Source organism: Gymnodraco acuticeps, unplaced genomic scaffold (assembly GCF_902827175.1).
Source record: "Gymnodraco acuticeps unplaced genomic scaffold, fGymAcu1.1, whole genome shotgun sequence".
In the NCBI taxonomy this organism is placed as follows: Eukaryota; Metazoa; Chordata; class Actinopteri; order Perciformes; family Bathydraconidae; genus Gymnodraco; species Gymnodraco acuticeps.
Genome location: NW_022990042.1, coordinates 4,925,486 through 4,939,176, shown reverse-complemented (window position 1 = coordinate 4,939,176; position 13,691 = coordinate 4,925,486). Strand labels below are relative to the sequence as shown.

The window sequence follows — 13,691 nt, the reverse complement described above, 5'->3', positions numbered from 1 at the left end:
TTACTAGAGAACTATCTGATCTAATTCATGATCGAAATAAGCAATGGTCCTTAGCTAGAAAGTCTAACGCTAGTGATGACTGGCTTCTTTTTCGTGTCCTCAGAAATAAATGTCCAGCCCTTATTAAAAAAGCTAAAGCTGATTACTATCTGAGCTTAACCACTGATTGTTTTAATGACCATTCTAATTTCTGGAAAACAATTAAATCACTTCAGAACAAGAAGGTTTCTAGTTTCCCAAAAAAACTGAAGGTCAGTGATTCTTTTATTTCAGATTCAGATGGTATGTCTAATGCTTTCAATGCTCACTTCAAAAAGGCTGGTCACATTTTTGATGAGCAAAGTCATGACTCTCTAAATGGTCGTACTCACAGCCCTAGTCAAGAGATGAACTCCCCTGTTTTTGATTTAGCTTATTTCTCGGTCTCTGAAGTCTTACAGGGTTTGCAATCAATTGATCCTAAAAAGTCTGCCGGGCCTGACGGCCTCGACACGTTCTTTTTAAAAATTGCAGCTCAGATTATAGCACAACCAGTAACTGATATTTGTAATCTCTCCCTGTCCACTCACACACTGCCAGCTGTGTGGAAGGCAGCAAGCTCTGGTATCGCCCCTCTTGAAAGCTGGTGATCCCACGGAGTTAAATAACTATCGGCCTATCTCAAATCTTTCTGCGTTATCAAAGATTCTTGAGTCCCTAGTTTCTACTCAGCTAAAACTTTTTTGAAATCCTTAACCCTATGCAATCTGGATTCAGATCAAAGCACAGTACTGTGACTGCCAGCCTGAAAGTCTTAGATGATATTAAGGCTGCTTTTGATAACAAATCTGTTTGTGTTGCATTGTTTATTGACCTAGCCAAAGCATTTGACACTGTAGATCACCACATTATGTCTAATGTTATGTTGATGTCTCGTTTCGGTCATAATGCCATTTGCTGGTTTCAGAGTTATCTAACCGACCGTACTCAATGCGTCAGGTTGGGTAGTACTGTCTCTGACCCTGTCACCTTGAAGAAGGGAGTTCCACAGGGCTCTATGTTGGGGCCTTTGCTCTTTTTATTATATGTAAACAATATTTATTTTGTAATCAGATGCAATTTTCTACCTATCATATGTATGCTTATGACACTATTGTATACTCATGTGCTCCTTCTCTGGATATGGCCGTTTCCAATTTAAAATCTGATTTTATCACACTGCAGCATGCACTTCTTGATTCCAAACTGCTTTTGAACAGTAAGAAAACCAAAGCAATGCTTTTTGCTCCCAAGTCAGCGTCCTCTTGCCTCTCCATTGACACCCTTGATGGCGTCTCTGTTGAGTTTGTCGATACCTACAAATATCTTGGCTTTTGGTTGGACAGTAATCTGAACTTCAAACACCACATTGAAGTTCTAACAAAGAAATTGAAATTCACTCTTGGCTTCCTTTACAGACTTAAATGTTGTTTTTCAACTTCATCCCGTAAAAGGTTGGTCTCTGGTTTATTCCTGTCCCAGCTGGACTACGGTGATACCATTTATAGAATTGCCTGTCCCACTGTTTTGGCCAAACTTGACCCACTCTACCATGCTGCACTGCGTTATATATCAAATGCACCCTATAGGACTCATCATTGCAAACTGTATAGCCTAACTGGATGGTCCTCACTTGCTATGCGTAGGATGCAGCATTGGTTTTTATTAATATATAAAGCCATTTTAGGTAAGCTTCCACTGTACATATGTGCCAGATTTGCTCCAGTTTGTGACTCTTACAACCTCAGATCCAGTGCCTGGATACGGTTCCAGGTTCCTGCTGTGCGGACTGAGGCTGGGAAAAGGAGTCTTTTTTATTATGGTCCTTGGTCTTGGAATGACCTTCAATCAAACCTAAAACTGAGGGCACTTGTCCCTATAGCCTGTTTTAAATTGAAGTTGTCTGAAGTCCTTACCACTAGCTGCTCTTGCAGTAATAAGTAGTGCACCTTTCTTACTGTCCTAATGTGCACAATGTAGTGACTGCTTTTTTGTCTTTTGTTTTCTTAGTTATGTTCTCTGTATTTTATATGTTTGTGTTATGTGTTATGTGTAACGTTGCTGCCTTCTTGGCCAGGTCAGCATTGCAAATGAGATTCTATCTCAATGCTTTTATCTGGTTAAATAAAAATAAAATATATATAGTGAGGCTATGGAGTTGACATTTATGTTTCTCAGTAAAATATTGGATGTATTACCATGTGTACAACTTTGGTAAATAAACCAATGGTAGGTAAAAGGTTAAAGTGGGTTTGCTAACAAGGAAAAAAACACTACCACACTCCATTCTCCATTCCTTGCCAGACAGCCTAACCTCCAGTGCCAGACATCCTGCCCAGCTGTGGAGAATAGAGGGACCAGAAGTAGTGTGTGCTCTAAGGTTAGTTAATGGGTTGAATGAGTTTGTGGTTAATCACGTGGCGGTTTAATAGTAAGACTATAAATTGTGGAGGAAGTAAACATCCCTGCAGCTGACAGTCAGTAAAGAGAGGTCAAAACAACCTGCAGAGACAAACCTGCTGACAATTAAAGAAGTCTGTACAGGAAAAAACAAACATCAGATGTTGTTTTGTTCCACTGATACTGTCTGATTCTTACATTGTTTTCCAAAAAGAAGACACACATGGACCTCTACACAAACACTCCACAGCCCCCTGGCTATGTCCCTCCCTGCCCCACTCCTCGTCCCCTCCCACTCCCTGACACTTGACTGTATAAATATCCTCCTCGCAGCATGGGATTCAGACACTGACCTGCTCTGACCAGCGAAACTCAGGAGACCAGCTAAAGAAATAGACAACAAAATCAAATAGGGACCATCTACTGAACAGACAAGGATAACAAGTTGCTACATTTTCCAAAAACAGATCAGCCTGAACATCCAGAATGTGGCTCCAGGTGTCTCTCCTCTGTCTGTCCTGCTTAACTCAAACCCAGCAGGCCCAGGACAGAGCGTCCCTCCGCCGCTCCAACGACCACACCGGGCGCTGCCACTACAGCTTTACCGTGCCCAGCCCAGAGGAGTCCAGCTGCTCCGGGGGCAGCATGAAACCAGAGATGGATGGAGTCTCATCCCGCCTCACCCTGCTGGAGGCTTTAGTCACCCGTCTATTAGCTGGAGAGGACGGAGGAGCGGGGACTGGGCCGAGGGCTAAGGGTGAAGAGGAGGTCCAGGAAGCGTACTCCCAGGTGACGCGGGAGAGAAACCAGCTGCAGCAGGACAAGGAGCTCCTGAGCAGGCAGGTCCAGGAGCTGCAGAGGAGGCTGGCTGAGCTGAGCCAGGAGGCAGAGACCCTCAGCCAGAGACCCTGCCAGCAGACACACACCTCAGGGGCCAAGCAGCGGGAAAACAGACCTGCCAGTGGTATGTACACCTGCGAGGGAAACACACACAAATCAGAACGGGAACTCTTTTAATAACAAGAGTTATCCAAAAGATAGCATTTGGGGTGTGGACTAGCGGGAGAGATTCACCTCCTTTGACACCTCTTTGTCAATAAATGCATGTGTATATTCAGACCTAATGTGTTTAGGTCCTATGCATATGTGTATAACATGAGTGTACTATGTAGTGTACTGTATACTAACAGAGAGAAAAACTGACTTACTAACCCTGACCCTTTTTTTCCTTCATTTTCTCTTAACGACTAAATTGTGTTATTCGGGGGAAATAAAGATGTTTAGTTGCTTTTCTCTTTTGTTTTTTTCCGATAAATGTATTTGCGGTTGACTTAAGCCATTAGAAGTCTTGTGGGGCAACGAGTCAGGTTGCAGTAAGATGTCCCAGGTTAAGCCAGGGGGGTCGGTATTTACAACACAGACTCTTCTTTTATGGCTTTGTCATTCATGCATGTCTGCTTATGTGCATGTGATCATTTTCAGCAGAGTAATGGCAGGGTTATAGGGGGAACCTGCTGTGCTCCGCGGCTTATAAACGAGACACTTTGATGTGTGGATGGACTCAACTGTACATTACTGCTAATATACTGGATACATTAATTATGTTTCGACAAGTTATCCTTAACATTCTTTCCCACTCTGTATTTTTTGCTTTCTTACTCTTCACTTTTCCAGACCCTGCATATGATTTAGGGAATGGTGCATACCAGGAGATGAAAGCAGAGGTTACTGAGGTTCCAGCATCCCAACTCATTCCTGAAGGAAGTCCCAACTTCACAGGTAAAGTTTGTTTGTTTTTTGGCCAAGACATGGGATTCTCCCAAAGAAAATCCCAGGACAGATGATAGAACCAGCAGAAACCAAAGCATGATGACACATCACAAATGAGTCTTTCTTCAGCTGCCATTTCAGTTTGCTCAGTTCTTTTCTGATCCAGAAGTCTCAAATGCTTCCTCTGGTAAAAATATTTAGTCTAAAATGACCTTGATCTAAAAAGTGCATCGTAAAAATTTGGCTTAAATACATGTATAGCCAATTTATGACAGCTTCTGGCAGGCAAGCACCAAAGGGGAAAACTGGCCATTACAGTCGACTGAATGAAACAAACTGACCTTAATTAAAATAGCAGATTTCAGTTGCTTGAAAATTGTTTGAAACATTTGTGATAGGGAAGTACATAACTTAACGAAGCAGATAACAAAGAGCTTGCCATTTTGAGACAATTTAATGCTAAAATGCAACATATTATGCCTTTAACGCTCTGTTCGTCCTGCAGGCTGTGGAGAGCTGCAGTCAGTGGGAGACCCCGTGTTGCACAAGAAGGCTGACAGTATCACAGGGAAGTATGGAGTGTGGCTGCAGGACCCCGAGCCTCAGGGTCCCAATTACAACAACAAGACCGTGTGGCGTATAGACACAGTGGGTAAAGATGTCCGCCAGGTCTTTGCGTATGAAGACATGGATCAGTTATCCCAAGGCTTCCCTATGAAGGTCCTGGTCCTGCCGGAGCCAATGGAGAGCACAGGTGCCACCATGTACCGCGGCTCCCTTTACTACCAGCGCAAACGCAGCCGCAGCCTGATCCGTTACGACCTGACCTCCGAGCGCCTGGCCTCCCGCCTGGAGCTGCCTCACGCCGGCTTCCATGGCCAGCACCCTTACTCCTGGGGCGGCTACACCGACATCGACCTGGCGGCGGACGAGCAGGGTCTTTGGGCGATCTACAGCACCAACACGGCAAAGGGGGCAATTGTGATTTCCAAGCTGGACCCCGAGAGCCTGGAGGTGAAGAGGAGCTGGGAGACCAACATCAGGAAGAACACAGTGGCCAACGCTTTCATAGTGTGTGGACGCCTGTACACCGTGGGCAGCTACACCGCGCCCAACACCACCATCAACTATGTGTTCGACACGGCCACCGGCATGGGGAGGGCTGTCTCTGTGCCCTTCAAGAACAAATACCGCTACAACAGCATGGTGGACTACAACCACGCCCAGAGGAAGCTGTTCGCTTGGGACAACTTCCACATGGTCACCTATGACATCAGACTGGGGAAAGCGAGTAACAGCAGCAGCTAAAGACTAACGGCTGTTTACAGGACTGTGCTGATGCAAGTGAATGAGATGAGACGTGATAAAGTTGCATTGTACTGAGGTTACTGCAAAACTTAGTATGTTTTGCATTACTAAAATAATGTGTTTTTTTTTACTACTTTTGTAAATAAGATCCATGGCAATGAAAATCTATGCATAAAGCATATTAGTGTACCTTATTAACTCCTTGGTTATTCAAAACAGTTATCGTGGTTTAAAATATTTTTGTTATCTGTTTATAAATGTTTTCTTTGTTTAATTTCTCAATAAAAAAAGGTTAAATAAACCTTTTTGTTTCATATATTTAGTTTATTTAATGAAAAAAAGTATGACCCCAAGGTTGTGTCAATCAGTCTGTGGTGTCAGAAATGGTGTATAGAATATTGATATTTGTTAAGGTATTGTATTCAAGATAGACATTCTTACACAAATAGACTGTGTACCAAATACATTGGGATGATGTAATCATGGTATTTCTAAGTCTATTTTATTGTTACCAAAACACAGAATGTATCCTAAAAAAAAAATCTCCATGCTCATCATCTGAACTTATTTACTTTACTTAGTTGAACTGGTGTATATACAGAAATTGTTTGGATAAGGCACTTTACAACTTTTGTTACATTTGTGTAGACTCCACTGATAGTGAAAAATAGATCAAATTGTGACGGTACAACAGATTTAGTTTGTATCTTCTCCACATGCAGTGATATCACTATTATATGTTTGACATGCCATGGCAAGTGATAGGATGAAACATGAATGTGTTGTGAATGAAGTGCATTGTGTATTCAATATAAGACCACTGCATTCACGAAAGTTAGTTTGAAAGTTTAAGAGGTGTTTCTGTGAGTAAAGTCAAAAAGTATCCAAACTGGCGTGCCACATTTGAAGGGGAAGTGCTGGAAATTGTTGGAAAACAAACTGAATATATAAAAAAAACAATAGTTATCTGTTGGTTCCCAGAAGTCCAACCCTTTTCTTATTGGAGTAGTTATCTGAGCCAAAATCAAATCAGTTCAAGTCGCTCACCCAGTGCTAGGTTGAGCATGATCTCCTGCTCTTCCAAACCCTCCCCCCGGAGAAGAGTGTCTAGCGCTCAGAGAGCTCCACCAGCTGCTCCATGGAGACTCCTCAGAGGCGCACACTCCCAGCAGCTTGGTCAGCCAGATACATCGCCAGTAGAAACCGGAGTGTTATGCAGAATATCGGCTGGCTGACGGAAAAGTCTTCAGGTGGCGCTCCAAAGGAAGAGTAAGAACATCTGGAGCACCGGCTGCGGACCCAGGATGCCCGGTTCCCCGAAGATATATCTTTTGGACATTGGTAAGGACATTTTTATTTGCCAAAGTGTAAACAGTAATCTATCAAAACGACTTTATCGATCACCTGTGGTCAGATTGATTGATTGATTGAAAATTGTATTAACAGATTGCAGAATGGGTACAGTACAGCTCAATACACACAATTGTTAAGGGGATGCAGACCAGAAAAATACTTTCGTCTTGTTTACATCAGGGTCCCCCATTTTAATTCATCATAACATATATGACATACATGACATACAGATAGATTACATTTTCATTTTAGATTCAGAAAAAACGTATATCCTGCTCTACTACGACACACATACATCATGCAACCGGTCTGGAGTCCGGATAAAGGGGTTACATTACCATAAATTATCTTGGAGTTTTAAACGTATGATTTCTTCTTTGAAATCTAAAACAAATGCACTGCATCTAAGCAATAAAAGTAAATGTTATCATTAAATTGCCGATAATACATGAGCATATTATCGTGAAAAGTGCTGTGTTTATACAAAATGCTCAACCTTATGTAGGAATCTGGTCTACGCGTGCGTAAATTGGTCATTTGGAAACATCGAGACAACCAATCAACGAAAGCGCACCGCAGAGTCAGATCATGGTTTATTATACGTGTCCTGTGCAGGTCACAGTTGATGATGATGTAAATAGAGAAGCTTCCGTCTCTTCATTATTTAACGCTGTGATCAGAGCTGCACAGAGACGCATTCACGGTCACTCTGAACATGCCGGGGCTGCTGCTCGGAGATGCGTTTCCTAACTTCGAAGCGGAGACGACAATTGGAAAAATGAAACTCCATGAATTTCTCGGTGATTCGTAAGTAGGCTTCTTGAATATATGGATATTGAATGGTAGAATATACTGTTACTGGAATGCGAGAAAGGGAAGGAGCTTCCATTTCCTGCTACTGGTTTCTGACTTCTGCTTTTTGTTATGCATTTAAACGTGTAAAGGTTGCATACATGTGCTAAAGTCAATCAGACGGATGCAAACTCCAGTAAATCCAGAGGGTGACTAAGTACTCTAAAAGAAGTAAACACCACATTGTATAAATATTAAATAACAAGTGACATCAGGACAGCAGAAACTGAAAACCCATATATTTCGATTGTACCTTGGCAATTGGGGAAAAAAACGATGCACTTTTTGAGTTAATTTAGGCCTCGAAACTGATTCACCAGCATTAACTATGATATGATCTTGCTTGAAATGAATATATCTGCACTTTCCTTGTTGTTCGGAGATTGAATCGTATTGTAAGTCGCTTCAGACAAAAGTTTCAACTAAATGATATGTAATGTAATGACAATCCTGCATTCCAAACTAGTTCTCAGACTACACAACAACCCTTTTCAGAATAATATACAGTATATTATATTAAGTGAATTTAAAATTACGTATATATGAATGCGTTTATCATATTCATGTTGTAGCTGATAAATGAGTAGATTTCTTTTGTGTATTTAGCTTGTCAGTCTAACCAAGACACACCATTTCATCTTGACCTAAAATGATACATTATTTGAATTGTCAAAGTAACTAAAGCTGTCAGACACATTTAGTGCAGTTTCTTTATGCAACTAAACATTATTTGTGCAACATTTGCCTCTGAAATGCAGTAGAAGTAGAGAGTACCAGGACATGGAGTTACTCAATTAAACTACAAGTACCCTTAAATAGCACTTAGAGTATGTGACTCAATGTACTTAGTTACTGTCCAATTTATAATATCAAAAGCATCAGTAAGGAGACCAGGTCAAACCTTGAGTCCCTCATTGGTGCAGTCAAATTGCTGACCTCGTCAAACATGTTCATTAATGTCATTGTTTTTGGAACACCAGAGTCACGCAGGTCACTTCCTGTGTCAGGTGCATCATTCAGCTCCATCCTATTGTGCAACCAAACAATAAGCCACAACAGTGACCCCAAAGTTAAAGATTTAGATCAAAAGAGAGGAAACTGGGTCAGACAGAAACCTCAGTTTGCACAAGAATCAAAGACCCTGACTGACACCACCTGACACATCCTCACGTATCTCTCTGTTTATTCCAGATGGGGGGTCCTGTTCTCCCACCCCAGAGACTACACCCCGGTGTGCACCACAGAACTGGGGCGCGCTGCCAGACTGAGCACTGAGTTCAGTAAACGCAACGTCAAAATGATCGCCCTGTCCATCGACTGCCTGGAGGATCACCACAGCTGGAGCAAGGTGTGTCTAACTGTGTTTAGTGCAGGTCCAGCTACACACTGCAATACAGTCATATGCATCTGATGAAACTAGAATGATATATACCCAGATCTTAAAGGGGCCCAATTATGCTTCTTGGGGTTTGCCCTTTTCTGTAGTGTATTGAATGCGTTTTTTGTGCGTGTAAATGATCTGCAAAGGCTAAAATCCCAAAGTTCCCTCCAGAAGGAGTTTCTCTCACACACATTTAGTCAAATTTAATATAAACTGAAAGCAGTTTAAATATATTGAGTCTAGACTGCAATAGCTTCAGATAAAACTAAGTTATGACAGTTAGGAGTTGTCAGGCAACTTCAAATAAGTAAACTGAATATCACACACAATTGTACCTCCTCTGTGTGTGCCACACTATACATACCTCAACATAGTTGTTCAAGATTATTTTATTCAAGACATCAGAGCTCCACCAGTGTAGCTACTAACAAAGCTCTATGTCTCTACAAACTAGGACATCCTGGCATACAACTGTGAGGACTCGGCCTGCCGCTCGCTGCCCTTCCCCATCATAGCGGACAGTAAACGGGAGCTGGCAGTAGCTCTGGGCATGCTGGACCCAGATGAGAAGGATAAAGATGGCCTGCCGCTCACTGCACGCTGTGTAAGAATCTTCACAGTCAAATTCAGTTTTTTTTCTATTTATAGGCAGTAGGGCATGATTTGCACCATGTGATCATTGTGGCAATAACATGGTAAATAATGTAATAATGCTGTCTAATGAATTCATCTCTTAATTTAGATTTTGTGTCTTACCAATTACACTATTCAGTTTTGGCCCAACAAGGGTAAAGCTTAATGCACCCCTGATTAACACTATATTTTAAAGGTGTATTATTAACAAATCAACTTTTCATGTTTATATACAAGAGCTTTCATCAGTACTGGTATATCGTGACACTATTAGGCACATTCAAACATAATATACTCTCATGCCTGTGGAATAATTAGTAGTGTCTCTGTTTAGGTGTTCATCATCGGCCCTGACAAAAGGCTGAAACTATCCATACTCTACCCGGCAACAACCGGACGCAACTTTGACGAGATTTTGAGAGCAGTGGATTCTCTCCAGGCCACAGCAGGGAAACGAGTGTCCACACCTGCAGACTGGAAGGTAGGTCACACCTGTGTGTTTGTACCAATCATTTCAGCAGCTGACTACAGAGATACGATACGATATACTTTATTGTCCCCGTAAGGAAATTTGTTCTGGACTCCGTCCTGCAGTTCCGCATACGTGTACATATACAAACATAGTAGACATTAAGAGACATATCATCAGTCATACACCGTTTGAACAAACACAATACACAGACGCACATACTGACAATGGCGACCTATTGCACAACCCTCATGGCCAACATTTAAAAAGTACATTTGACTACATTTCATTTCATGTAGATGTTAGCTTAATGGACATAGGTAGGAATGAGTGCTTAGCGGTTCAGCCTGCTCTTGGGAACCCTGAATCTTCTACCAGAAGGTAGGAGCTGGAATTCTGGGTGGAGTATGTGGGTGGGATCAGACACCATTTGTTTTGCCTGTCTGATAATGGACTGCTCGTATAACATCATACTGGCCTTCAATGCTTTTCATGTGACTGGGTCAGGCCCCTTCCTACATCCAGGACATGGGTACTGGAAACATGAACACTCCAGCATATTCGCTCCACTCTATATCGGCCAATTGGTTTGGTAATCATTCACTGCGAATGGGACCCAGGTACCCCTCAACAAACAACCTCCCGATTGCTATCCTGACTCCAAAATGGTAGAACGAGCTCCCCATTCACATCAGGGCAGCAGAAAGGATACACAAACTCGGTTGCAGACTGACAAAGAACACCTGATTTTGAACTGACACCTACGTAGCATGTGGTTTTTATTATTTAAAAGCTAACATACTTGCAGGATCTTGCTTTTTTAAATGTGTATCTTCATAGTTAAATGCACTTCTTGTAAGTTGCTTTGGATAACTAAATGAAATGTAATGTGATATTCACCTGTTGCCACACAGAATTACTTTTCTTTTTCATTTGTCTCCCTTCAGCCTGGAGACTGTGTGATGGTTCCCGCCAGCATGCCTGAGGAAGAGGCAGCCGCTTTGTTCCCAGCCGGTGTCTACACCAAAGACCTGCCCTCTGGCAAGAAGTACCTGCGCTACACCCCGCAGCAGTGAGCACGACGGAGACACACCCGACAGTCACTCATTTATGTCACAGTCAGTCCAGCAGCTCTCAATCTGGGACAGGACTACATCGAGTGCTGCTAGTCTGTGTATGCGGTAGACAAAACGCCTTAAGAAATGTGTACGATTCTTTTTTAAATAAAGTGTTTTTAAAGTATGTACAACTCTGAGAATCAAAGCTGCAATGTTCAGCCTACTTTCATAATGGGGATTGTTTTTTTAAAGAAGGGGGAGGCTTGAGATAGGAACATATATTTAATATTTAAAGATGTAGCAAACAGTTTATTGTATAGAAGCTTTTATTTTTCTAGGGTGATACTATCAGGGATAACATAATTCAAATCTAGACGTTATTGTTTATCCACTTCCTCTATTTTCTTAAGAGGAAGTGGATAAAGGTGCTAGTTACACAAAGGATGGCTGCGAGAGGAAATGCACGCTATTGCTACTCTTTTTGAGGAGCAACTATACCTCATGAAACACAGTAAACGAATCAGTGTTTCAAATGTTTGAAGGGGCCCTATTATGTTTTGGGGGGTTTTCCCTTTCCTGTAATGTGTCATGGGTTTCCGTGCATGTAAATGGTCTGCCAAGGCTAAAACCCAAAGTCTCTCTCCTAAAATGGTCCTTTACATAAATGTTGCATTTTTCTTGGCCGAATTGTACATTTCACAGAAAGTTTTCATTATATTTTTACTGTATCTACTTGTAATGATTGGATTTTGTCCCTGTGTCGGACAATCAAAGCTTCTTTTTTAGCCTTACACAATAAATGAGCCTTAACATGACATTTCTAAAAGTACCGAACAGAGGTGTGTTAGCTTTACCCAGCAGCGCCTCCCTGTCCTTTCCCCACCTTGATGTAGTTCTGTTTAAAGGCTCCTCACCGTATCGACAGCATCTCCGTGACCAGCAGACAGTAGGACAGCGGAGGCATTACAAACAGGAAATGGAGAAAGGACAAGCTGTTTAAAAATAAATGTCACCAATGAGTTTGGGCACAATTATATATATATTAGGGCCGGGACTCGATTAAAAAAATTAATCTAATTAATTAGAGGCTTTGTAATTAATTAATCGAAATTAATCGCATTTTTAAATCACATGTAAATATTTGACCTAAGAACAGTGAGAAGCAATTTTTTTCACATGGATTTTAGTATACCATTAGGCGCATTCACACCGCAGTACTTTTCCCACAAAGGTTCATGAGAACTTAGTTCATGAGAACTCTTTGAACCTGGGGGTGGATTAGGCAAATTAAGCCGCTGACGTCACTTCTTCTTCTTCTGCTTTGGGTTTACTGGCAGGCCGCAAACCACTTCACGGCGTATACTGCCGCCCAAAGTCCCCGGCTGGAAGTCCCCGGAGTTAGGGACTGGCTTCAGTAGAAGCTGCTGAGAGTCCCAGCAGCCTTCCGAGTAAATCGCCAGAACGCCGACACCTCCTCATCTCCACCGCTCCCATGTTTTATTTTGTGTTGCCATAAGTTAGTCTCTCTGCGTTTCTGCGCTGGGCTAATGCTAATAATGCTAATGCGAGGATAATAAAATGGCGGCTTCACAAAACTTTTTGGGAGTTTTACGGGGCGTGGTTTGCAATCCGCCCAGCCAATCAGAAATATAGCTCTTTTCTCACAAGAGAGCCGTACGAAAGTCCCTGCTCTCTAGCAGCTCTCTGCTCTCTAGCAGGGACTTTCGTGGGGGTAAAAAGGTTCTCATGAACTAATTTTAGTACCAGCTCTTTTTGGTGTGAACGCGATAAAGAGGCTAACGTCCACGCTAGCTGCTATATGTTTTTGCATTGAGGTGATACTTGAGGCTTGATGTGCTGCGGTGATATGCGAATTCCTTTTTGCATAATTTGCACACAACCGTGCTCTTATCGACGCCTCCATCCGTCCGTTTTTTAAAACAACATTTCCCACTGTTGTTCACTGTGGTTTGTTGTTGTCTGAAGTCATGAACGTTAGTTGGTGCTCCAGTATAATCGGTACGCCTGAAACTCATCCAGTGAGAAACGTTCCGCGGTGCAAAAATAAGTGCGATTAAAATGCGTTAATTTTTTTAACGCGTTAATTTTTGTGTAATTAATTCATCTTAATTAACGCGTTAAAGTCCCGGCCAGGGTCGGCGTCATGGGGGGTCATTCGCGGGCCATGCCCCCCCAAATGAGTCACTGTGCCCCCCCAACGAGCCTTATTGCCAATTTGCCGTTTAAAAAAAAAAAAATCATATAAGTTAAAACGTTTCCACCAAAAGTTTTTTGTGTGAAATACATCAGAAATAAAGAATACACATTTGTATTCTTTATTTATTCTTTATATGAAACACAGCCTGAGGTGTGCTCACTGCTGCTCTCTGATTGGTGTGTTGCTTGACCAATGACCCCGACTTTTGTTTTGTTATCATTACGTGGCTGT

At 42.1% G+C, this 13,691-nt stretch overlaps 2 protein-coding genes across 2 annotated transcripts; both read left to right on the top strand.

Moving 5' to 3' along the window:
* Positions 1-2,779: 2,779 nt before the first annotated feature.
* On the top strand, positions 2,780-5,747 carry LOC117545633 (myocilin-like). The gene is made up of 3 exons (XM_034215487.1): positions 2,780-3,382; positions 4,093-4,197; positions 4,694-5,747. The coding sequence occupies exons 1-3, from the start codon at positions 2,905-2,907 to the stop codon at positions 5,494-5,496; spliced, it is 1,386 nt and encodes a 461-aa protein (XP_034071378.1). The 5' UTR covers positions 2,780-2,904; the 3' UTR covers positions 5,497-5,747.
* Positions 5,748-7,463: 1,716 nt separating this feature from the next.
* Positions 7,464-11,428, top strand: LOC117545579 (peroxiredoxin-6-like). Its single transcript, XM_034215415.1, has 5 exons — positions 7,464-7,656; positions 8,893-9,049; positions 9,537-9,686; positions 10,050-10,196; positions 11,132-11,428. The coding sequence occupies exons 1-5, from the start codon at positions 7,565-7,567 to the stop codon at positions 11,258-11,260; spliced, it is 675 nt and encodes a 224-aa protein (XP_034071306.1). The 5' UTR covers positions 7,464-7,564; the 3' UTR covers positions 11,261-11,428.
* Positions 11,429-13,691: the final 2,263 nt, after the last annotated feature.